Below are 27,605 nucleotides of genomic sequence, written 5' to 3'. Positions count from 1 at the left end.
TCACTCAATTATTCTCAACACTCTTGCCATATTCCTTTACAGTAATTTAGGATGAATAATAACATTTCACTTGGGAAGATATGGACTGAAAGGTCAGTTAATCTAACTTTCAGTACACAGTGAATCTACAGGAAATAATTTGACTAGCATGATTGACAGGTAATTTCAGAAATGAGTTTAGCCTCTAGAAAAATTGCACCATGACCATTTTTAAAGAGAAGGTGGTGACAAAAGGAAGAGTCGATCAAGATTTATTAGTACTAACAAATATTACTTATTGAACACCTACCATATATTAGGCATTGCTGAACCCCTTGTAACTATTCTAATCCTTCTAACAACCCTATTACTATCCCCTTTTTAATATGATTTTCTGGAGATTTTTGAAACTGATTCAGTATTTCAGATGAAATATTAGTATTTCAGAACTAATATATTTGAACCCAAGTTGACACCACGCCAAAAGATTGTGCTCATTCAATTAAGCCAAAGTATCTTGAAGACTTCCTCCAAAATGTAAGCCCCCTGATTAATAAAGCACAATCTATCCTGGAACATCACTGGTAAATCTGCCTCAGATTACTAGGAATTATTTTATCCAAAACTATTAGCTATGTATGCGGCTAGTACCAGCAGGAGACACTCCTTATTGAAGGGTTCATCTAGTTCATTAAAGTTCAGTACTAATAAATGCAGTTTATTTGATCTTTAGTATAGTTTTGACATTGAACCTCTAATCTCAACCAACTATGTCAATAATTTTGAAAAGAGATCAAATGATGAGAATATAGATGGATCATCCCAATTTAATCCTTAAGGGCAGAGAAGAGACGAATTACTATTTACCATGGATCTACAATTTCATTTTCATGAACCAAAACCAAATGGTCGTGTTGAATTGATTTGGATATAAGTCTTATCAATATTAGGGAAAAGTTTATTTTTTCTTGCAACTCCTTTTACCATCTTATTCTTCCTATACCACTCTACTTATTTCCATATTTCATTACCAATTTTCCTCCTCTTATCCTTATCCCCAGCAGAATAAACTGGTATGACTACCCTATTTACAGATACACATTTTCTCCATGACTCCAGGCCAGTGGTTTTCAAATTTTGCTGTGATTAAGAATCACTCAGAGGGTTCATTAACACGCAAGATTGCTGGCCCCACTTCCTGAGTTTATGATCCGTACGTCTGGGATGGTGAGGAGAGGACCAAAAATTTGCATTTCTGACACATTCCCAAGTGATCTGATGCTGCTAAAATGGGGGCCCCACTTTAAGAACCACTGCTCTACATTGATGTGATTTTACCTTAGCTACAAAAGACCGTGAAAGAGAAATGTGGTCAAAATAACTACAGCATCTTGGTTGGTAGAAGACTCAGAGCTATTCATTCTGTCTTGAAAAATTTACAAATCTAAAACAATATTTTTTATAAATTGCCTAGACGTTAGATAAAAACCATTTTCTTCTCTTTTTATCCTTTCATTACATTTTATAACTTCTATCTGATTTTTTGACAGCACTTTTGAGATAATTCTGGTAGGGATTAACAATTATGAATTCTTATATGAAAAGTTTAGCATTCAAATTTATGAAGACTAAAGCATATTTTTAATTTGTTAAATAACTGATATATAAATCTTAGTAAAGGAAAGTAAGTGATTTCTATATTCAACAGTTATTAATACAAGTGTTAGTAAATATTAAATATTAAGTCTTAAAGGGACCCTAGGATTAGTTCAGTCCCTCAATTTTCCATTTTGTGACATATGTCATGTAGCTCAAATGGTTCATAATTACTAAAGTAAGCCAGGTAAACAAAATAAAAGCTGAAGTTCAAAATGCTGATTGTTTCTTAAGATATATAAATGATAATAAGTATACTAATTTCTTTTAAAAGCATATGTTTCACCATCTTCCTGTGTCTTATCTATATGTGTAGGAAAGAGGAACTATATATGTACTGTAATGTATTTATGATAATTTTTCAAATTAACAGTGGGACCCATTGATTTAAATCGAGAGATACTTCCCCTGGATGCTTGTTGAGCGTATTTGAAAACATAACTAACATACTTAAAAATAATTAATACTATGTTTGCTAACCTGTGGACATTCCATAATTAATGTGTTGATCAAAATTAATAAAATGATATTTTGTATATAAATCTATATAATTAATATGTATGATATAACCTTAATAGCTGTCATTCTAGTGGATCATATTTTATCAGAAATACTAGATCATTCATACATATACATTTGGCAGTTCTGCAGGTTCATTAACTTCTCTTTCCAACTACTACACCTTCAATGATTAGTGCTCCAAAACAATGATTTCCCAGTTGTGAAAAAGATCAACATAACAGAGATAGGCACCAAGTCAAAAAGATCATTACAGGCAATATTAATAACTTTTAAAAAAAATTCTCTGTCATGTTTGCATTATAACTACAATTTAAGTTTTAGATTTGAAAATTTTAAGTCTTACAATTATAATCTGGGGAAATTTCAGGCAGAATGGAAATTTATAGGAAATTTCAGCTCAACCTGAGGACAGACTTCAAGAAGTAGTGCTGTTTCCCTGTTTCTGAAATTTTTTAAGGCAGAGAATAGACAAGCAATTAATTTAGGATGTGTAAAGGGAATTAATAAATCAAAAAAATGGATTGTTATTACCTTGAATATTCTTTTCAACTCTGAGAGACAGGATTTTGAGAATTCTTAGAACTTTTGTATTCAGGTCTTCTATTAATGATCAAGTTAGATAAAGAATTAGGATTTCGGTATTTCTAGCGTTATTCTGAAAACACGTTAAGAAAAAATAATCATATCCTCCCTCCCCTTGTTACTGCAACACAATATAAGATAAACTTTCAGATATTTATGAGCTGTACTAATTAAATGAATTAGTTAAGACAGACTTCATGAGATTTGCCCTACAAAATTAGGTCGATTTTTTATGATTTTCATAAGAAATTTTGCACTTTTAATCATATTTTTCAGAAACAACCATTTGAAGGAATGAACATAGTACTTACGTTGCTTTTTCAAAAGTACCTGCTACAGGTTTATTTGGAAAGACGTAGGTGATAGTACAGTACATTAGAAACCCAAATCATTGGATATTATCAAAGTTGGTCTCTGTAAAAGTCTAAATTAAATTTGTTTAAAGATTGAAGCAATTAAGTAATATTCTCCTTCTCTATTTTTTCTTGCACACTGATTTAAGATGGAAAGAAAACAACCTGGTCCGCTATTTCATCTTAAGGTTTCCAGATCAGAGAACAAGATTCCAAGTAGGTTGATTATTGCTGCAAATAATCTATGTGATTCTCTCCCAGAGAGTTTCAAGGCTTTATACAAGGCAAAAGGGTGGCTGTGGCAATAATATCTAAATTCAGGGATCTTGTATGAACCAATACGGAACTCCGTTCTCACTTGCAGGGTCCACTTTTTCTTTTCCTTCTTTCAGGCATCTTGCGCTTTCTCGTGATATAACAACATTTGCATATTTCGGTGGACAAATAAAAATGCCTTTTAGAGAGACTGCTGAGTAAATCAAAATGTATTACACCAAAGTCTATAAGCTATATCTGCATTACACATTTCTAAGTATTTAGCTAAGTGAATTTTACACTGCATGAATATTACACGTGTGTGTGCGTGTGTGTGTATGAAATTTTAAAGGGAAACCAGTCTTCCCCCACCCCACACCACCTCCATGCCCCCAGAGCAGTACTGACATATTGGTTTCATCTTGTTCGTTACTACAGTTGATTGGCTGCCCTAAAGTGGTATGTTGAGAATGTGAAATCTGCATCTATAGGGAAAGAGAGAAGAACAACATTCATGCCAAATATTTGCTATTTGTCATCCCTGCTTTAGAGCTATAAAAGTTCTCATTATAGCTCTAAACATTTCAAGCTTAGCCAGGCAGCTGGTTCTTGCAACACAGACTACCATTTGACTCACTTAAGAATATCTCTTCTAATATTTCAAAGAGATTGTTTTAATCCAATAATCCCTCCTTTAAAACAACAGAGACTCGGATGTGCCTCTAAGGAGCTCAAAGAATCATGGCCATGATGGTGTCATCAAGAATACCCTTAAACATTAAACTGTGTATTTGCCTCTAATGAGTTCTAACCTCCATTAAAATGACAGCAGTTTCTCCCTTTAAAATTTAGTCCAGTCATTCTCAAACACTCGTGTACGTAGTATATTTATTAAACATGTAGATTCTGGTCCCCACCCCCAGAAATTCTGATTTGATTGGTCCAGAGTGGGGTTCAAAAACTGGCATTTTTTGTCCTGCTCTTTCTGAATGGTGTGGAGGCCATTCTTTGTCATGCATGGCCTTAGACTTGCATTCCTTCTTCCATATCATCTTTTCAGCTGGCGTTGTTTAGATTTTAATACTATCAGCCAAAACGATTTTTTGTTGTTGTTGTTGTTATCCTACCAACAAGTAATATCTAGCGCTCACTTTAAACATAGAGAGGCTAAACACATAAATCCAAGTATTTAATCTAGGACTTTGTATTATATTGTCTAGCTTTCTGGGCAATGATCACTGGGAATGCTAATTTCTCCCCCCACCTCCTATGTTCAAATTCAAACTATTTGACAAGTAACCATTGGTTACTTTGCAAAATTCAAGATTTCAAAACCAAAATATTCTGTCTTTCCAGCCTGAGTCAAGTCCATAAGTGGTTGGTCTTTCACTTTCTCACAAGTTGACCTTCTAAATCTCGAATGACTTTTCTCTCTCTTTTTTTTTTTTTTTTTTTTTTTGATAGAAACTCACAATGTACTGGGAGTACAAAAAATATCCTTAGTCAATCTGAATACCTCACTTTTCTGGTATAGTTCAACACTTTTTTTTTTTTATTGTGGTTAAAAAATTTAAAAAAACATAAAAGTTACCATCTTAGCTATTTCTAAATATGCAGTTCATTAGTGTGAAGTATATTCACCTCGTTGTACAACCAACGTCCAAAACTTTTTCATCTTGCAAAACTGAAACTCTAAGCCCATTGAATAATCCCCTATCCCTCTGCCCCATCCCATGGCAGCCACCAGACTACTTTCTTCTCATATCTGCTTTCTCCTATCAATAAAGGGTTTATAGTTATTGCTACTTAGCTCTCCAAGTATATCTTTACAACCGGTGTTGTTACAGTTCTCACTTGTGAAAAGATTCACATTTGCAGGGCAACTGCGTGGCTCAGTCAGTTAAGCCTCCAGCTCTTGATCTCAGCTAAGGTCTTATCTCAGAGTTGTGACTTCAAGCCCTACATTAGGCTCCACACTGGGGGTGGGGCCTTCTCAAAAAAAAAAAAAAAAAAAAAGATGTATAATCACAAAGCAATTGTGCTTATATTAAGTGATCCTTATAATCTTTGGGTGACTGCAAATGAAATACATCTGGTCCTGGAAGCTTTCCTCTGGGTTACAAGGAAAGGGAAACTTTATTCCTCATGAGACCTAGGGAATTCCAGAGGGATACTTCTTGTATGTTTGTTTGTTTGTTTAAGGTTTTAGGTTAGAATTGCCAGGGCAGTTAAGCTTAAATCATCAAATTTCTGTAGATTTTTCCTATGTATATTCTAGAATTGGTTCCTCGTTATTTATGTAGTAGATTGGAAATTTGTCTGGAACTTGGCAGAGTTATTGTTCATTAAATGCTTTCAAAGTCTTTGCTGAGTCCAATATGAAACCTTACTTTTAAGCAGCTTTATTAGAAATATAATTTGTAGACACCTAGGTGGCTCAGTTGGTTAAGTGCCCAACTCTTGATTTCCGCTCAGGTCATGATATCAGGGTCCTGAGATCAATCCCCAGGTTGGGCTCCACCCTGGGCATGGAGCCTGCTTAAGATTCTCTCTCACCCTCTGCCCCTCCCCCTTAAAAAAAATAAATATCATTAGGGAGGAAATAGGCACAAATAAAAATACATTTTCTGCAAATGGAGTGTTTCAAGCACTCTTTTCAAAATCTTTGGCAGTAAGAAATACCCAAACCCAAGAAACATTCTTAATACTCTTACTTCTCAAAAGCTTTTTTTAAATTTCTCTGCCTCTGTTATTAAAATTTTTCAAGAAGTTAATAAAGTTTTATTTTTGAAGAAGTTCGTAAAGCATTAAATCCTACAAGCAATCTTCATCTAAATAAACAGAAATGCTATAATTTTGAGTATTATGCTCATGATTTTGACATAGAAAAATATGTACCTTTTCTTGGCCTAAGTTATCTTGAAACTAACACAAAAACTAGTTGATAGTGATTCTTGGATAATGGTAACTGAAGCTTTCTTCATCTTATGAATTTAACAATCCATAATATGAATGTATATGATTTTTTCAGACAAATGTTATTTATTTAGAACAATTTTAAGTAATTTCATAATTTTGGTAGCACCCAGCTATTGCTTTAATGATCTCCTGCAACGTACCGATAATATTTACTTCAAAGAAAATTCTTTAATATTGAATCTCATTATTCCTTTGAACTCCATTAAAGAATTAGAAATGTTTTCTCAATAAGAGGAACAATTTTTGAGTTGAAAATACTTAGTGAAAGAGTTGTAGTGCATCCAGTTCAGTGACCTACTAAGCAATTACTCCTTTTCCTTTCCAGTGCCCCATCACTATTTAAGATCTTTCCTCATTGCACACCATTATCACACCTAAACCACAAAAATTCATCGAATGCTAGCCATGCAATCCTCAGGGCACACACTGCCAGCCACCTAGAACTTAACCTCTCCTCCGTAGTCACTAACATAAGCTTGGCACTAGTATTTTGCCCAGAAGACTCTTTAATACAATAAAAACTTCAGGCTGAAAATTCCCCAAGTCCTGAGCCTTTTTGATAATTGCATACTTCATCAATTATAATTTTAAATTTACTTACAATAAAGAATGCCCATTTGATTTATAATAACTAAAGCTAGTTTGCATTCTTGTTCTTTGTGTGCTATTAAACTGTACTCCTATTTAAGGAATCCTTTGAGTCATCAGGTTACTACGTGCAATTTGGTTTGTTAATCACCATTTGCTGTTTGAATGATTTAAAAAAAAAAAATTACACTTAATGACATACCAAGCCGGGATTCACGCAGTGCACATTAAAGTGAGTTGCTTCTGACTTTAGAAATATTACATAAGATCTATGTTTTATTTGATAGAAATTTTTTTACAGTTTATGTTGGAAAAAAATCAATCTTAGGGAAATAGAGTTCAATTCTTACATCAGATTTTCAATAATTTAATTCTAAACGATTCATCGTAATTATTTTGTTACAAAATAACTACAAAATGAATGTGATGCCAAATTACTCACTGTATTCGTGCTATAATTAATAAAGCCCCCTAAAATGTATTGTGTATTATTCAAACTATTGTTTCAAGCATTCATGGAATTTTAAGAATTCTAAGTTCTTTTTCCCTCCTGGTGGGTAGTGGGTGTGGTACGGAACAGAAGGCTTGGTACCCAATGGAGGTAATGACGCTCTGTGAGAAGCCTGGGCTCCCTGCCTTGTAGTTGACCCTGGCCAGTCATTTAATCTCTTGCTTATTCATTAGTTGTGGGAATTGGATCACAATAGATGATAGGAATCTTTCAATATCTATATTCCTGGGGTCAGTGAAACTTCTCTTCCAGGTACCTTCGGCTTCCTTGTTTGGCCTTCCCTCATTTCTCCCCAGATGCTCTTTCTTTCTTCTGACGTTTATGGTCCATCCTGTCCTCCTCAGTATCCTTCATACTTAGCGATGGTTGCTTTAGAAAAGAGTTTCAGTGGACGGTTCCCTCTGTCTCATTTGTCCAATCCCCTTTTTTATTAAGTTTAAAACCAGAGACTGTTTCTTCCTTTTTTCTGTTCCCCTCCACACCTAGCACTGTGCTGATTACTTCCATCATCTTTCTGCACATAATCACAACTGTTCCCCTTCCTGTTTTGCTTTGAAATCTTGCTTCAGGATTACAGAACTTCATAGACAAATCAAAATGATGCCAAGTGGGAATGAAAGCGGTAATTTTAAAACCCGGTAAGAAATACCATGTCATTTTATTTCAAGGATTGACTCAACAAATTAAGACGCATAGAATATGGGATCTTTTGTTTCCTGCCTATCCTAAATTTTACTTCAGAAAATTCTTTCCCTTGCTTAATAGATCAGTGATCCTGTTCTATTCACTCAGTGGATGTCGAGTGGCCACTCTGTGCCAGGCTTTATGCTAGGGACTGGAGATAAAATAATTTACAAAAGAAAAATATCCACTCCCATTAACTTTAAGTATGCCATGTCTAAAGTTACTTGATTCAAATCAGCTTTTGGAACCTAATCAAGCTTTTTTCATTCAACAGATACTCATCTGATTATCCACAGCTTACCAGACACTGCGTTGGTATATGTGAGAGGTGTGTTTGAAGCTAGCGATTATAAAATGCTGAATGTTATTTTCCCTTTAAATATGATTTACTTACCTACATTACTTAATTTGAATATGATATAATTATCTACCTATGTTATAATGATCAAAGTGTATTTCACTGATGCAAATTTAGAGAGCCACAACAATACTGTTTTAAATAATGATTCTGTCTTCTCCGTTCCAAATCTCTTTTGATGTCCTAGGATGAAAATAATGATTCTGTTTCATCTCATGGGACATCTTCATGTGACTACTGTATTCAAGTGGTAATGATTTCCTAAACTCTAAGCTGGAGATGATTGTGAAGCCCCTTGCAGGCTCATCATGGAAGACTACTGTGGTTTCTGTGTGTGCATGGGGGATTGAGTGGGGGAGAGACTGAGGAAGGCGAGGAGTAGTGACATCATATCATATATTTGCCCTCCCTGCACTTTAATTTTATTTCACTCTCTTTGCACTTAACAATATCTTCACAAAATCCTTTTCTCTCCATATGTCTGGATTTATAGCAAACCATCAATGTGCTCAACTATGAATCTCACTGATAACTTAGCCAAATGAAATGAGCCTGATTCTACTGTTACCCTGTTAGTAAATCTGAAGCTAGAACAATTTTCTGTAGATGCATTTCAAAGAAGAGCCATTCATGGATAAATTCAGTTAGTTACTGATACAAAAGATTCATTTGTCCTGAAAGTTTTTCCATAACTGGAATTTCTAATCAAATTAAATGTAAAAAGAATATAGAATTTTAATTACAATAATTTACATATAATTTCACATATTTTCCAAGTTCCTTCACATATTGTATCTCATTTCATTCTGATAAAAATACTGATTTTGTTCATTATCTCTGACCTCACTTAACAGATGAAGAAAACAGCCCAGGCAGGTTAAATGATTTACTATAGATCACTTAGTGATCTAATAAAATACTAAGGTTTATAAAAAGCCCACTGCTCATTGCAGCCTTCATAATAATGTTACAGAAATTTTAAATGGTAAACTTAAAATCAAAATTTCATAAAATTAAGCACATATTTTTACGGATAATTTCAATAGTTATTTTAAAAGTTAAAATTGGCATACAGTATTATATTAGTTTCAGGCGTATAAGAGAGTGATTCGGTATTTTTATACATTACAAAATGATCACTACAATAGGTCTGGTTACCATCTGTCACTATACAAAGTTATTACAATACTGTTGACTATATTCCCTATGCTGTGCATCACTTCCGCATGATGTCTTTATTTTATAACTGGAAGTTTGTGCCTCTTAATTCCCTTCATGTTTTTTGCCCATCAACCCGCACCCCCACTTACCCTCTGGCCACCACCAGTTTGTTCCCTATATCTGAGTCTGTTTCTGTTTTGTTTTGTTCATTTGTTTTTTAAATTCCAAATATGAGTGAAATCACATTGTGTTTGTCTTTCTATGACTATTTCAGTTACCATAATACCCTCCAGACCCATCTGTGTTGTCCTTGTCATGTGTATATCTTGTTTGGGGAAATGTTTACGTCCTCTGCCCATTTTTTTAATCAGCTTGTTTCTTGTTGTTGTTGTTGTTGTTGTTATTGAGTTGTATGAGTTATTTATATATTTTAGATATCAATCCCTTCACAGATACATCATTTGCAAGTGTCTTCTCCCATTCAGCAGCATGTTTTTTCATTGTTGGTTATTTCCTTCATTGTACAAAAGTGTTTTAGTTTAATGTAGTTCAAATCATTTCTTTGCTTTTGTCAGCCTTGTATAAGAAGACATATTCAAAAAACTATTTCTTAGGCCAATGTCAAGGAGTATTTTATGTGTTTTCTTCTAGGCATTTCATGATTTCAGGTTTTATATTTAAGTCTGTAATCCATTTTGAGTTATTTTGTACATGATGTAAGAAAGTGGTCCAGTTTCATTCTTTTGTGTGTATCTGTCTAGTTTTCCCAACACCATTTATTGAAGAGACTGTCTTTTCCTCGTTGTATTTTCTGTCCCTTAGTTGTAGATTAATTGGCCATAACAGTACAGGTTTATTTCTGGGCTCCCAATTCTATTCCATTGATCTGTGTGTCTGTTTTTGTGCCAGTACCATACTGTTTTGATTACTACAGCTTTCTAGTATATCTTGAAATCTGGGATTGTAGTACTTCCAGCTTTGTTCTTCCTTCTCAAGATCGCTTTGGCTATTCAGAGTCTTTTGTGGTTCCATACAAATTTCAGAATTATTTGTTCTAGTTCCGTGAATTAAGCACATGTTTTTATAGCCAATTTAAATGGTTTTTTTTAAATGTGCTCTAAACATTTTCCTGTTTTCATCATATCTTTGGGCTCAGTTCTGCACTCAGTATACTGTGGGTTTTGACCCTAGCAGAAGGTATATCAAATCATTATTTTGGTAATCAATATATTTGTAATCAATATATTGATTGATTGGTAATCAATATATTTGCCTAAAGTCAACCATTTTTCTCTAATTATTGAATCTTTGGCATCTCTATTCTCTAGTCTATTTCCTGAACTCCCACCTTTTAAAAAATTTTTATTTATTTATTTATTTATTTGTCAGAGAGAGAGAGAGAGCACAAGCAGGGGGAGCAGCAGGCAGAGGGAGAAGCAAGGTCCCTGCTGAGCAAGGAACCTGATGTGGGACTTGATCCCAAAACCTGGGGATCATGACCTGAGCCAAAGGCAGATGCTCAATAGACTGAGCCTCTCAGGTGCCCCCTGAGCTCCCACCTTAGTGAACCTTCCAGAACTTGATCCTAATGACTAGAATACAGATCCCTTGCTGTCCTATCATCACAAGTCTTATCATGGCTCCTGCAATGCAGTGTAGCCTTCAAAAAGTGTTATTTTGAGAACTTCAGAGATAAAAATACTTCATTTTCCGTCAGGTCGGTTAATAATTAAAAACCGACTGGAGAATTTTTTCTTAAACTCTTATGAGCAAGAGTAAATGGCCACATAATAAGTTGGAAGCAGGTTTTTTTTTTTCAAAACCTATTTGAAGGGGAAGTTCTAAGTTTATACAAAATTTACTTAAGAACCTATATATTCTTCATTTACACCATTATATGGTGATTATAGTTTTGTTTTGTTGTTGTTTTTGTTTGTTGTCCCTGCAGTGATTATAGTTGTTAACAATGAAGATTATAAAGCATTGAAGTATTCTCATTCATACAAAATTTTATTGTGCTCTCTATATTGTATTCAATCAATATTCAATAGGAGTCAATTTCAATAGGATTAAAAGTATTGTAGTTAAAGGTCTGTTGCTAGAAATTTCTTTAAATAAATAACCTTGCTCCTAGCATTCCCAGTGAGCAGTGGCTTTGCAGCATCACTGAGGAGTTAGCAGGCTGAGCTCTAAAGTATATGTGCAGATTCCATTTTTCTGATCCCATATATCCATGGCCATAAAAGTTTCATATTGGCTCCATCTGCACAAGTTATCACATGGTTATAAATATAGAAAGATCAATATGGCCAAGATTATCAAGAAGGAGCTTAGGGGCACCTGGGTGGTTCAGTCGATTAAGTCTCTGACTCTTGATCTCAGCTTGGGTCTTTATCTTGGGGTCATGAGTTCAAGTCCTGCATTGCGCTCCATTCTGGGCATGGAGCCTACTTAAAAAAAAAAAAAAAAAAAAAAGAGGGGCACCTGAGTTGCATTGAGCGAGGGTTGGACTCTTGGCTTCGACTGGGGTCATGATCTCAAGGGTCATGGGCTTGAGCTCTGTGTTAGGCTCTGAGCTCAGCCCAGAGTTTGCTTGAGATTCCCTCTACCCCTGCAGCCACTTGTGCTCTCTCAAAAAATAAACTTAAAAAAAAAAAGGGAGAGGGGTGCCTGGGTGGCTCTGTTGATTAAGCCACTGCCTTCAGCTCAGATCATGATCCCAGAGTCCTGGGATCAAGTCCCGCATCAGGCTCCCAGCTCCACGGAGAGTCTGCTTCTCCCTCTGACCTTCTCCCCTCTCATGCTCTCTTTCACTGTCTCTCTCTCAAATAAATAAATAAAAATCTTAAAAAAAAAAAAAAAAGAAGGGAGGCATGTTTAAAAGAAATTCCACATTTGCTTTTTGCTAGGAGAGGAATAAAACACAATAACTTTAAACCATTCCATCCACCCCTTAAATAATGGCAGTAATTTCAGCTGTATCTTTAGGTTCTGGCTTCCCCCAGAGTTATCAGGCAGTCTTAGTGGCCTCAGTACAGAATTATAAAGAACACAGAATTTGGTGTCAGCCAGTCTTAGGTTCAAGTCCAAATTATGTCACTCTTATGAATAGTAGGCAAATTATATAACATTATAGACTTACTGTGTGAATTTATTCATTCAGCATTCAGTTTATACCTATTAATTACTCTGTTCTGGGACAATTTTCTTGGTCCAGAGGATGTATCAACAAACAGATAAGATTTCTTGACCTTACAGAAGCTATAGTCAGCCAGGATTCTCTTTAGAAAATTAAATGTTAAGATATATGAAGCTGTTAGCAAAGTTTCTATCACATAATAAGCATTTGATAAATACTAATAACATCATTATTAATTCTTCCCAACCCATAACATGAACAACTCCCCAGAGAGTATAAAAAAATTATGCAAAATTAGAAGGGAACCTCCTTTTACCACAGGAAGTCTCAGGCCCAGCAGTAGCTAGGGAGTTGGACTCATTATAATCTCCTGAAGCTGTTGTCAGTCAAATAGAAAAGCACACAACTATGTAGGCAGAACTTTCTTGGACAGGAAACAAAAGGTACTAACTTTTATAAAAGAAAAAAATTAAAAATATGATACTGCATCAAAATTAATGTGTTCTTTTTATCAAAAGATACCATCAAGAAAATGAATAAACCATCCACAGGCTGGGAGATATCAAAGTATATGTCTGTTGCTGGAGAGAATCTGAACTGCTTTATTTCCTTTTTTAAAAAGATGATCGTCAGTTTGCATGATTTGGGGATCAATGACCCCACCTGTTTTACTTCATGACTTGACAACATAAGATTTTCTTGTCTAAATCTGCTCTCAACTTTAATGTTTTTTTGCCTGAAGGAGTCTTTGGAGTCATTTAACACCCTCATAGTAAAACAGATAGGAAAAATATTAATATTAAAGAGAGTGTGTGACTTGTTCATAATCATCTAACCAGTCATTTCAGAACTTGAACTAGGTTTCAGGAAGTGCTCCTTCCGCTACTCCAATTCTGCTTCCTGTTGCTTCCTTGAAAGTCAGCGGGAGATAGTATATGGGCTTTACTCAGGATATTTGTTTTCTTCTGTCAGCTGGAACGGTTTTCACAATCGTTTATTTCAAAGTTGAAAGCATTGCAAGATTATGGTTGTGGGTCATTTTTGACTGAAAAAATAGCTTCTTGATGGTTAATACATGCTTTAAAACATGGTTTCAGGATGGTAAATGTAGTTACTGGTACCAGTCAACTGTCATAAAGAGGCCCCTGCAAACCGTCATCTTGATTTCTGAGCTTTTTCTCATTTCATATAATCTCAAGCTATATATTTTTTTTCTATCTTCTAGCACTTGATATTCCATTTATCTTTGGTACTGACGAACTTTTAAATCTCTATGTCAGAGATTTACGTGAAATATTTCACAACTATCCAGTCTGTTAATTATGAAAGTTTTTATTGTTCATCTAGCAAAGCAAACAACGTCCTTTAGTGTCATTGATTTAGTTGGGTTTTTAAAAGATTTTATTTATTTATTTATTTATTTATTTATTTATTTATTTACTAGCCCAGTCTAATCCGAGGTTCAGGCTCACAGCCCCGAGATCACGACATGAGCGAAAATCAAGAGTGAGACACTCAAATGACTGAGCCCCCAGGCACCCTTAATTGAGTTATTTTTTTAAAAATTTTTAACGTTTTATTTATTTATTTGAGAGAGTGAGTGAGAGAGAGTGAGAGAGCACAAGCGGGGGGAACAGCAGAGGGAGAAGACTCCCGGCTGAGCAGGGAGCCCCACTCCGGGCTCAATCCCAGGACTCTGGAATCATGACCTGAGCTCTAGGCAGACACCGAACAACCGCACCACCCAGGCGCCCCTTTAATTGAGTTTGTTTGTTTGTTTGTTTGTTTGTTTTAAGATTTTATTTATTTGACACAGAGAGAGATCACAAGTAGACAGAGAGGCAGGCAGAGAGAGGGGGGGAAGCAGGCTCCTCACCAAGCAGAGAGCCCGATGCGGGGCTCCATTGCAGGACCTTGAGATCATGACCTGGCCGAAGGCAAAGGCCCAACCCACTGAGCCACCCAGGCGCCCCTTTAATTGAGTTTTTAAAAGGAAAATTTTATAGCTAAAAAATCTCATCTTCTATCAATATAGAATTTACCTTCTATCAACTTGTTTCGCTTTCACAATTGTGTTGGTTTATATTTATGTGATTTTTATTTATTTATTTTTTTTCGGATGCATCTTCTCTCTCCTTATTTCCGCAAGTCTACACACTTATATACGTTTACATGACCAATCAGCAAGCAGGGTACAGGAGGGAGCGAATCAGGCCGTGCACCTAAACGAACAACTTCACTAGCAACCAGTGCTGTTTACTTCCTCTTTGGGCCTTCTGCTTAGTCTCACCAGGCAATCCTAACCTGGCAACTAGCCAGGCACCATCTTTTAATGGCGGAGGCCACCCTGGCCAGGGGCCTGCCTCCGACATCTCCCCCTTTTTTCTTTTATGGCAGGGATCGTGCCTGTCTTAGGTTGTCAGTGGCGGGGAATATCCTTACCTGTCATCAGACGGCAGATATCAATGATCTGCGTCGTGTCTTAGGTTGGTATATTTCCCCCACCAATCTTTCCGGTCGTTGACTACCGATTTTAGGTCAACAAAAGCTGGAGCAGCAATAATGACACATGGCGTAGGGGTTTCAGGGCAACTGCCTCTTTTACGAAGTCAATGTCTATGCTTTTCCTTTTCCATCATACTGAATTTTTAATTTGCAGTAAGAAGCCACTATGTGAGGTAAGAAATGATAATCAAGGGAAAGGAAAACATTCATTCATTTATTCAGAAAATACTTATTGAGTTGTCAGAAGCCAGTCATTATGCTAGGGAAATTGGTTACTTTTTTTTTTTTTCCATTTTTTTCCTATCTAGTCTCGGGGGAGATCATGATGAGTAGTCAAATTCAGTGTTTTAGGTGTCGCCGTATGACATGCAGATTTAAAACAACATAAACCCTTGGTGGATTTGAATTGGAATTAAAAAGGAAATAAATTGGATAAGTAATTATCTGGCTTTTGATTATAGTTTTAACTGCCCATGAATCCTTGGCATTACTTGTAGGTAAATTCTATTCAGGGTATTACTACTTTCTTCTCAGAATTAATAGAATTTTTTCACTTATTTATTTTTAGAACTGTCAGTGTAATAAGGTTATTTCTGTAGGAAATTGGGACTTCTGTGGGTTTTTATTCTGATTATAACCTCTTTAAAGCTGATGAACATATGGCCCCTTAGATTGAAGTGGCGAGGTAATCATAAATTAGGCCCCAAACACTGGCATTCAAAATGGTTTTAAAATGTGATATTCAATATATACACTTGAATATGCACCAAAGTAACATAAATAAAATCTTGCTTTCTTTCCACCTAAATGTTTTAAGTTCCTCAGTCTTCTTTAGATACCAGTGGTATACTACTCCTCTCCACCAGTGTTCACTCATCCTTGGGGAAATAAAAAAAGAGTGAAAGCCATATTGCCATAATCACTGTTAAGTAGCATTTGAGCCAAGTTTTTTATTGCTATTTTTTATGCTTTTATAAATTAGTATTTTCACAAGGATAAATCAAACTTAAAAACCCTTTTCTGTTCTCGGGTATTTTTTAATGTAAGATGTTTTATTGTCCTTTCTTAGAGCTGGGTCCATAAAAGAATTTGTCTTCTTTTTTTTTCTTCCCAGCAATAAACTAAACCTGGTTTAGTTCAGTGCCCTGATATAAAATCCACATTCTCTGTAGAGTATTGGTCATGGGTCCCATTCTAGGATGTGTTGCTCTTTATGGGACCGTCTGAAGGCAGAAGTTCTGAAATGAAAACAAAAACTCCATCCTACACTAATGCTTCAGTAAGAACATTGTGTTCAGTGGCAATGCTTTTTCATATTTTCTATTAAGGTGTAATTTAATTACAGTAAAATGCTCAAATCTTAACATATCATTCAATCAATTTTGACAGATATCAAGACACAGAACATTTTTCTCACCCCAGAAAATTTGTTTCCCTTTCCAGTCAACAGCGCCACTCTTTCCCCAATCCAAACCTCCAAAAGCAATCCCTGATCCAATTTCTGTGACTACAGGTTAGTTTGGTCTGTTCTGGAATTGTATATAAGTGAACATGTAGTTTCATCATTTGGCTTCTTTCACTCAACCTAATATTTTTGAGATCATCTGTGTTGTGGAGTTCTTCAATAGTTTCCTTCTGTTGCAGATAATTCTTTAGAAAAAACAGGCAAGAAATAATTAGATCTTCACTGAGCATCTTAAATGGCACATGGCTATCATTAAAGCCAGGACAGCAAAACTGCAGCAGGAATGAGGGGACAAAATACCCTCTAATATTAATATTCAGTGACAGTACTCCCACAACGGCTCTGCTACTATATGTTTCCTTCCCTTTGTATGTCTGCTTTGACCTCAGAAAGCCAATGTCAGAAATAACTCCAGGTGAGGAAGTACATCTTATGATATCTCTGTGATCAAAGCATGCTGGAAGGGATGTTTTCACTGTTTATCAATATGGTGGTGATGGCTCAGTAGCTTTTATGCACTCTTAAAATTGTATAACATAGACTTTATGAGCTCAGTTTTATTATTACAAACTCACTTAGATCCATAATTTTTACAAATAGAAGGAGAACAGATACAATGAAACCAACATCTCCAGATTACATTTTTGGGGTTTTTCTGTGTTTTTTGTTTTTTGTTTTTTTAAGTTCTAATTGAATTTACCTAAAAATTGCCATTTTAAGCAAGGATTCATTGAGATTTGGGAGCCATAGTAAATTTAAGTGAAGATGATATCGTGACTCTAGGGAGTCACAGTAAATTGTGTACCAGCAGATGTGAATTGTTACTATCTGCTGTTGTCTTCTCTCTCCTTTTTTTTTTTTTTAAGATTTATTCATTTGTTTATTGGACAGAGAGAAAGAGAGAAAACAAGTAAGCAGAGAGGCAGGCAGAGAGAGAGGGGGAAACAGGCTCCCCACCGAGCAGAGAGCCCAATGCGGGGCTCCATCCCAGGACCCTGAGACTATGATCCAAGCCAAAGGCAGAGGCCTAACCCACTGAGCCACCCAGGTGCCCCTGCTGTTGTCTTTTTCAAGAGAACATTATTCTGACTGAAAAGGACTCTGAATTTTTACCTAACTACATAAAGGCGAGCACTAAGCTGGCCCTGGGCTAGTTTCTCCCAATCCATACCATCTCCATCTGTAAGATTCTTAAATAAGAAGCTGTGGAACCACAAAATCGCAGAACATTAACTCACACACCAACAGTACACACAATAAGCACCTTCTTAACTTTATGGGATGTTAGCATGTCATTTTCAGTGTTTATACAACTCTTCAGCCAGAAGAAGAATAACCGTAAAATACCATGGTGCTTCTATCAGTCCTCTGGAAAAAGGCATGCAAAAAAAATTAGAATTTTTGCCAGATAACTGAGAAAATAATGTTTCAGATTATTCCCATCCTGTGACTCCCTCTTATCTACTGATTTTCTCATTTCTTTCTGCCTTCCACTAAATACACCTTCCTTCTCCCCTCTCATGCTTATTTTTCTCCTTATGGTTCCTAAACTATTTTATTTACCACATTCATATTTCATTCTAATAATTCCAGAAATGTTGAAATGATACTTTCCTTATACAACCTACCTTAGTGTAGAATTTGGCTTAAGTTAAGCTTACTTCTCATAAGTCTTAGTTCATATAAAAAAGGAGTTACATTTAAATCCTTAAAAGAATCCCATTAGTATAATTTAACCTGTACAGAGGACTTGCTGTGCTATCCTACCAAGCCTCAAGGATCTATGTTCTAAACTGTAAAGATGATTAACTACTTTTGATCAGTATGCATGAATTCTCTCAGCAGTTTGTCATCATTTTAGTTGGAGTAATTAATTTTAATTAACTGCCAATAATGTTTGTTGCCATGTGGAAAAATGAGAATATGGCCCTTGTTCCCATTTTAGCATGAGTAATGATATCAGTTTAATGTTAGAAGGGTAAAGAGGTCTTAGGTTGTGAAATAAAGAATTATAAACCTGATTTCCCAGGGAGTACACTCTGCCTGAAGGGTTTTGAGAAGTCCTAGCTTAGCAAAAATTAAAGCCGATAGTAAATCATCTTTCCTCTGGCTTTTAAAAATTAGATTCTTCTCAAGAAACAAGGACAGTCTCAAGTACACAATCTAACCTTACACCTAAAGGAGATGGAAAAAGAACAACAAATAAAGCCTAAATCCAACAGGAGACGAGAAGTAATAAAGATTAGAGCAGAAATTAATGACAGAGGGGAAAAAACAACAGTAGAACAAATCAACAAAACTAGGAGCTGGCTGGTTCTTTGAAAGAATTAATAAGATCGATAAACCCCCAACTAGACTTATCAAAAAGAAAAAGGAAAGAGAAAGGACCCAAATGAAAACTTGATTTTGCTTCCTAAGCAAAATTTCCAGAAAAATGTTTTTTTAAAGATTTTATTTATTTATTTGACAGACAGAGATCACAAGTAGTCAGAGAGGCAGGCAGAGAGAGAGGAGGAAGCAGGCTCCCCGCTGAGCAGAGAGCCTGATGCCTGATGCGGGACTCAATCTCAAGACTCTGAGATCATGACCTGAGCCGAAGGCAGAGGCTTTAACCCACTGAGCCACCCAGGGGCCCCTAATTTCCAGAAAATTAAAGAACCTCTAGTCCCCAGTGTTTTTTGCTGTAATATGTCTGCCTTTTCAGTCCCTTCTGATATTCTCCATAGTCATGCTGATAATTACAGGGGTGAGGATTTTCTTGATTCTTTATGTCTGAATTAGCTTAAGAATAGTACAGTGTGTGCAGAACATAACTTTTAATTTAAATACTTGGCCAAAGAAAAGGTGAATAATGTAGTTTTAGGAGAAGTAGCAGTAAAATTTGAGTCACCAGTATTCTGGAGGACACATACCAGAGGGTCTTTGCCATCAACGTTTAAGAGTGAGTAATACAACCCTATTAGGTAAGAAAGGTAATACCACTTACATTACTGTGGTGGAGAAGCAAGAGTTGGGTACTCATGGCTTTTCACTTGGAAGTCAAGGGTGAGGGGCAGTATGTTAAGCTACTTTGTTTCATTTTTTTCAGTCCTATTTCTCATTCCTCAAATCAACAGATATTTATTTTGCATTCAGCATGAGCTAAACATTCTGCTAGATCTAGGTATACAGCACACAACAAGATCGAGTCTTTGACCTCAAGGGGTATAGACACATAGCAGAGGGCATTGCTAGATATAACTGCATACAAAACAGAGAAGATACATAGGATCTTGAAAACCCTGTGTGGTTCCACCACTTCACAAGCCATTTATTAACTTTGCCCTCCTTCTGGAATGAGAAATAACTATTATAATCAGTTGTTTGGCATTTTGGAAATGAAAACTGCTATAAAAGAGCGGAATAATAGAAAACAAGATTAAAGTATATGGTAGGAATGGCTCTTACAGGTTTGTCCAGTATTTGTCCTCACTCTAGGACCGCTACCAGGGTAAAGCTGTTAGGTAAATGCAATTGCCTAGGTTTTGCGAAGACAGGAGAATATCTGTGTGTATTGCCAAGAGGAATTATGCAATTTATATGACTTTGGATAATGCAGGAATTAAAGATAGTAGGAATCCCACGTGGAGTATGGGGTTTCCACTTGCCTACAGCTTCTATTAAGGATCTTCTGCATTTCAGTGTTCATTTGAAGTATTTCTTTAACAATTTTTAAACCTTGCCACTACCCAAAACTGTTACCCACAAGCGATTATATTTTCATATTCAGAAACTACAAGAAGATTCATTAAATTATATAGAACAAATATCTACCTTCCTGTGATTGACCTATCTGTATATTGGATTTGGGGAAGTCGTTATCAGTGATTTATCATGCCTGATTCTTTCTGATTTTACCTCTTTTTTTTTTAAGTTTGTTAATTCTCTCAGAGGACTAGGATACCAATCGACATCCCATTCTCCATCCTCAGAAGATGAAGAATTTATTGAATTGGGCATTTCTTTCAAATGCTTTTATATGATCACATTCTTACACTGAACCTGGAGATTCTTGAACTGTAGGAAAAAGAAGGGGTTCTTTTTTGATAGTCATTGAATGTTCCTTGACTATGAACTAATCTTAATTTTATTATTTGCATTTTTATGCTTTTGTCATTACTTTCACCCTAATTAAATGAGGCACTACACAATGTTTAGCCTGTCACATAGTACAATGCAGGTGACCTGTCACTGAGAATCATGATCTTACCTTCTCTTTTTCCCTCTGAACAATTCTGTTGGTCTCAGTTTATAATGACATACCTCTGTAGTTTAACTTCATCACATTCAAACAACAAAAATATTAAAAATCTTACCTTATATATGTGCCACTGATTTTTTTAAAAAAGCATATTAATATAATTATTGCTTGCTAAACAGATCTTATTTTTTACTGTCCTCCCCCGATTTAACAAATGTAATGATATGGAAAATTTCCATACAGTTGCTTATTATTTTATTTGCTCCATATCTGTGCTCTGGTCTTTAACATGCTCATGTCCTTACATATTATCTCTATACATTTCCATTTAGAATAAACAGATAGAAGCATGAAAATTAATAACCCATGCATCAGACCTTTTTGCCATGCTTAATAGGAATAAGCAGTTAAGGCTAGAAACCTCAATGTTTAATGCTGTTTTCAAAACTCAGTTATTCCATATATTGTCACTTCAGTGATTAAAGAGAGTAAGTAGAATATGTAGTCAGATTAAAACAGGATAACTAAACCAGTGTTTAAAAAAAAGAAAAAGCTATGGTGTCTGTGCATTGCATGGCAGAACTATTAAAATTTGCCTAAATAATTCACATGATGTTTTTGATACTGTGGAAATGCTTTCACTATACTTGGGTTTGAATCTTCATAATGACAAAGGTTCTAACAGTTATTAAAAAAAAAAAACCACTATCCTGTTTTTAGAAAGTTATAACTCATCTTCCCGGTTATATTTATGATAAGTTTGTGAAACTATACTATACTATTATGAAAAAGGTAAAACTTATGTGTACTTAGATTTTGATAAGTAGCATTGTATGCATTTAAAAAGATTTTTTGGTAACTTGTGGCACTTTGGTAAAGGAATGTGCAATTATAAAGGTTTATGCCATTTTGATTTTTTTTTTTTAATCGCCAGGAATTACTCTTACTAGGCTTTAGATTGAAAACCAAACCCAATTTTAAGACTGGCACTTTTTTCCTACTGGTAGTTCCTGTTTCTCTAATTATGTAGAACGTTTCATTTAAACCATTCTTTTCAATGAATTTTAACTTTCCTCCTCCCTCCTAACCTCAAAAACCTTTAATTTAAGGAACATTTTAAAATCATCCAGTGGTGGTTAGATAAGCATTTTCGGTATCATGGACATTTAATCTGGTGCCTGGCTTTAGTAATCTTCTGATAAAAATAGCTAAACTCCTGAAAAAGAATATTCGAACATTTTAATTATTTTGTATGGGTTATAATCAACTGAGTAAGTTGATGTCCATATAGTCATAATTTATCTTAAAATCTGGGGCTGTCAACATAACTAACTACACAGATTGCTTAAAATACCCTCATGTATTCCAAAGAGAAATGACAAGAAGAAATAGAATTCTGTATGATTATAGCTATTGTATACACTTCTGTTAGGTTTCCAGTATTTTACTGTGATACACCCATGGGTAGCAGAAGCAAACCGAAAACAAATATAAATGCTTTAACATTGGATGTTGGCATACAGTTCAGATTATGCATAAGCTATTGCAATAAAAAAAAATATTCATTGTGCCTGTATTTGAAGAATTTATCTTAGATTTCCTCTGGCCTTTTATACTTAAGGCTGTGCAATCATTTAAATGTAGAGACAACAGAATATATGAATGAATGAAATGATGGCCCTGTTGGCCATGGGATAAATATTCTGTTGAATTTTTTGAGAGCATTGCCTGTTGTCTATTATGACATAAACTAAATTGTTCACAAGCCACATGTGAGTCTTAAGTACAAATCACAGCATTGAGAAATTATACATCTCTTTTTCCTCACAAAATGAATTCAGAATTTATAATTCAGATTTATAATTTTAAGCTGCTGATTATTAAAAAGCACCTAATATGAATTTAAAGATTAAATGAAATAAGACCTATGAAAGAATGCTAATTAATAGCATAATCCTGTATACTATCACACTTCTGATAATGTTAAGTTTCTTATAAAGCCTTAAAATATTTTAGTGAAAAATAAATTACCTAGAAATGAAGGCACTTTATTACCTTGAACTAGCTATTTGTCTGTATAGAATTTGTCTAAAATCCCATAAAATATTCTTTATCCTTTTATAAATTTATCCTACTTATGTGTTTTTCTAAAGCTTCTTATAATACAATAATTCAAACTATTTTAACTTAATAGAAAATTGTGTTATGTGATAGAACCAATGAACAATTCAGAAATAAAACTAGAGAATCAAAAGTGTGTGTGAGAACAGCAAAACTGTTAGTCTAAGTCTACAATCATTTGAGGTTAAAATGTAAAATTTGGAGGCTTTTTCATTGAGTGATTTTTAGACAGCTTTTATTTTTTTTAATCTTATCTTTAATTGGTTCTACCTTGTGTTGAAATGTTGGTCAAATTATAAGGGCAATCGAAAGTATTAAGCCAGCCTGTCATAACTCAATTTTCTTTATTTGGGTGTTTTTTGTTTTTTTTTTTTTAATGTAACTCTAAAGCATTAAGAAACAAGTCTTGTTTCTTCTATGTTCAAGTCAGCCCTGCCTGGCAAATTATCAAATTGAAATCAGGAACGTGGATGTGCAGCTCTCTAGAGCTGCTGTACCCTCTTCAGAAAATTAATAGTTGATTTATACAAGGGATTTGATTCAGAGGAAAAGGCATAGGATCCTTTTTTTTTTTTCAAAAGTTAACTTTTTTCTGAAATTCATCCTTACATCTTTCTGATATTTTAAAAAAATAGACTAACTTTTATCCAAGAATGTTTTTTAACAGAAGAATATTTCACAGAAAACAAATTTTGCTTTCTTTTTTGTTTGGGGGAAGTTCACTTAATAAAAAAAAAATTGGTTTATGATTACACTTATCTTTAGTTCTTTCTCTGTAGTGGCCATTTTTCTATCACCAGTTTTAAGTGTTTTACTAAATGTGCTGCTTCATAGATGCAGTTATCATTACACAGTACAGACAGGAGTCAAGTTTATCAGCAGTCTTCTCTTATCAAGGAGAAACTAAAAATAAATTCCATGTCAGTTCTTTGGTTTGTATCTTGGTATCTTTTTAAAATACAATATATTAACCCAAAGGTGTGTTAATGTCATGGCATGAACAATCTTAAATGTAGATCTATTGAGTATTTTGTGATGCTGAGTAACAAACTTTTCTCAAATCTCTGTGATGCTGAATATTTTCCTTAGGAGGTTTTGTTTCATGTTAGATTGTTGTTCTGAAAGATGTTGGTCCTAGTGGGATTTTTTTTTAACTGGGAAAACAAATAAACGCATGTATTACAATTATAGCAATGGTGAATTGTAAACTTACCGTATAATATTGATTCTATTTTCAAAAATGTTTTGCTGTTAAATATATACAACATAAAATTGCTGCCATACTGTAATTGAGTACTTTTTCTTAAATGACCCTGTTATCACTATTCCAGAATTAGAAGTTGGGCAGATACATGATTGATTCATGTGTCTGCATAGATGCGTCAAGGTATATTCTTCTCTTGGTGAGTAAAAATATATTTTCCTTGGCATCAGTGCATTGAGATTTGAATATACCTGTATCTATCTGTTCCTATTACACATTTCTTATACAGTATCTTTTAATATGCCAAAATTGGCCTCCACACAACTTAAAATTGAGGGTTTGTTACATGCTTTCTAACAGAAAGGTTTTCAGTGATATTCATTATGGGTTTGTACTGTGAAAATAGTGAAACTCCCTTTAAAATTTCATATATGCTAAATTTAAATTAATATTTTTTCTTTAGCTCAAATTTCCCTAAATCCAGAGAGAATATCAACCCTTTTCACTGTTGTCAAATCCAGCATAAGGAACAGCCCTATGACACTACAAAAACAGTTGAGGAATAAGGAATAAGTCTCTTATGTTACACTTCAGAATAAAGGCATTGTGTGAACGAAATGAACCGAAGTTCATCGTGAATGCAAGGCTTCTTTACTTGACATTCCTCCACCGAATGGAAGACAAGTGTCAACACCATTGGCGTCATTTTTCAAACCGATCTTGAGTGGAATACCTTCCACCATCCTGGAGTACTTCTTGACTCTTACCAGGTTTTGGTTTGGGTTTGATTTGGTTCTCATTCATCGAGCCTTTCAGTTTTCAAAAAAAAAAAAAAAAAGCATCTGTCAGCACTGAGGTAGAGAGACATAGATTTGAAAATACTTTCTTAAGAGATCATGTAACTCTATAACTCAATTTCAAAAGAGGAGGAGGGTATAGTTTCAACCCACTGCCTCTCACAAGAAACATGTTTTTTGAATCTGTAACTGTTTTAGTGTTAACAGGGTACAAAGTGTTTTTGTCCTGTATTGTACTTAAAGGTTCTCATTGATTGGTGATTGTATTGTACTGTATGAAAACAAATCATAAATTGCCTTGTACTGTTTATAATAGACCATACCACGTACTACTTCAGTTTTTATGTTCCAAGTTTTCCAGTGATGCATGTTAACAGTTAGGTCCTAAAATTCTGTGGTGCTAATTCTTCCATATCCAATGGTGCTTTTGTGGATGCTAACTGCACACATGCTGAACAAAGCTTGAAGTTTAAAACTTTCCTCCCTTCCTCTGTTTATATAAAGTAAAATGAAATAACTTGAATTTGTCTCAAAGTATCACTGACAATCTAATAAACTGGTTTCTATGTGTGATTACTATGGATTCTTAATTATTCTTCAGAAAGCAGATTAGTTCTCCCGGGCCCTTCAATCAACCAAAAGTTGATTTTACTATGTGCTTATTTCATTATTTCATTTGTGCCCCAAATTTTGGGGTATGTATGGGAATTTAAATCCAGTTGGCCTAGATCCCTTAAGCAAGTTTATGTTAGATCTACAAAAACTAGACCCATCAGACATGGAAATTAGTATGTTGAAAAAACCAAAAATGTGCTGTTTGAGTGCCTTTATTTTAGTATGTTACTAATAAGGTTTTATTATCTACTTGAACCATGAGATAACATTTGCATGGAAAAAAGTATGCCTTCAGAACATTTATTATTGCTCAGATGACATTGAAAAGGCCATTTCTGTATGATGACATTTAAAGTAAAAGTTCCACTTCTCGTGTATGAAAACATGGACAAAAAAATAAAATAAAATTGGAACTTTCCAAGACAAACTGATTCCATATGCCAGAATGGCATGGTCTTACTGGATTTTTAATTTTAGCATCAGCACTAAGAATCACAGAATTAGGACAAGTGAAGCTGCTATCCTCATGAGGGCAGAGGTCTGTTTGTCCCAAGCTAGAGATAAAGTCAATATTAAAGAAGTGTGCAAATTTGCATTCTAATCTTGGTCTCTTGTCCACCCCATGGGTAACCTTAAATTTCAAAAGAAAAGATCAAAATCAATCTATTAAAGCTCCTTAAGCAACAATCATTGATCTCAAATAGAAGACGAGCAAACCTGTCCATCTAATCTCGTGGGTCCAAGGACTGAAATGACATTCCCATGCTGCTGTGGTTTTTTATTTTATAAAGAGTGTAGGTGCAGCACTTTTGCCTCAAATAGTTATTGAATCATGTCTAACTTCTAATATCAGAAAATAAAGTTCACAGAATAGAGCCAATATGATTATCTTGAACATCCCCAAGACTATCTTGAACAAATGCAGTATTTACTAAATCACAACCTCTCCAAAGATATTTCTACTGTATATTTTTGTAACTATCTTTACAGCATTCCATTCTATGAAAACTGGCGAACAATAAATGTGCTACAAAATAATTTCAGGTCTTCTTTCATCAAAAAGAGAGAGAAAATAAGGAAGTCTATGAATGTTTTAGAATATCTTTACTTCTACAGTAATATTTTGCCTGTTAATTGAAAGAAAATTAATTCTAATTTTATTAAAGGATAAAAGAAAAAACTGCTTTTGGAAAAATATCTACTTTTCAATCTACATGAAAAAATCTCTAATTTTTATACCTACAGCCACCAGTTTTATGTATTATTGTTCACCATAATGTTTGTCCCACCTAAAAAAATTATTCTCACAAAATTTATCAGGTTTTTTTTGTATGAAATTATCTTAAAAAAATCAGCCTTAAATAAAATGAGTATACTTTGTAAGTTTGGTTCATTTATGAAGATAATGTAGTCTCTCCCTCTTTAAGTTAATTATTTAAGCTTTTTAAAAGTTACATAAAATTATGTTTGTCTTTAGTTTTATCAATATTATTTTGGTAAGTTGTATTTTTTGTTTCTAAGATAATAATTTCCCTTGAAGATCTTAAGCTCAAGGTGTCATCTGTAAATCTTTGAATGAAAGTACTTTCAATAAAGATCCAGATATTCTCCATTGAGGGACATCTTTTGAAATAAATTTCATGTACATTAAAAACCTAACCTGATTCATCTTAGGGAACTGACTTTTCTCATCAGGAATTGCTTTGAATTTGAAAATGGCCAACAATAATAATCTTGCCCTTATTAAAAAAAAAAAGTCAGTCTGTAACCTGTATCATTTCAGATTTGTCTTCATGAATTTTTTTAAACCATTGAAGTGGGTGCATTCTGAGACCACATTGAGACTAACGTCACTTTTCTTATCCTCCAGTTTATTGTTAGGGCAGTGAAA

General features: G+C 34.6%; 1 protein-coding gene across 2 annotated transcripts in view; it reads left to right on the top strand.

Annotated features, from left to right (window-relative positions):
- PURG (purine rich element binding protein G) overlaps positions 1-25,675 on the top strand; it is a 37,273-nt gene extending 11,598 nt beyond the window's left edge. For both annotated transcript variants that reach the window (XM_059384328.1, XM_059384329.1), the window contains one exon: positions 24,766-25,675. In XM_059384328.1, coding sequence (XP_059240311.1) covers positions 24,766-24,780 — 15 coding nt within the window. In that variant the 3' untranslated portion in view covers positions 24,781-25,675. The remainder of the gene's footprint in view (positions 1-24,765) is intronic.
- The last annotated feature ends 1,930 nt before the right edge of the window (positions 25,676-27,605 follow it).

This window comes from Mustela nigripes, chromosome 18, assembly GCF_022355385.1.
Source record: "Mustela nigripes isolate SB6536 chromosome 18, MUSNIG.SB6536, whole genome shotgun sequence".
Lineage (NCBI taxonomy): Eukaryota > Metazoa > Chordata > Mammalia > Carnivora > Mustelidae > Mustela > Mustela nigripes.
This window is presented reverse-complemented; position numbering and strand designations above follow the sequence as displayed.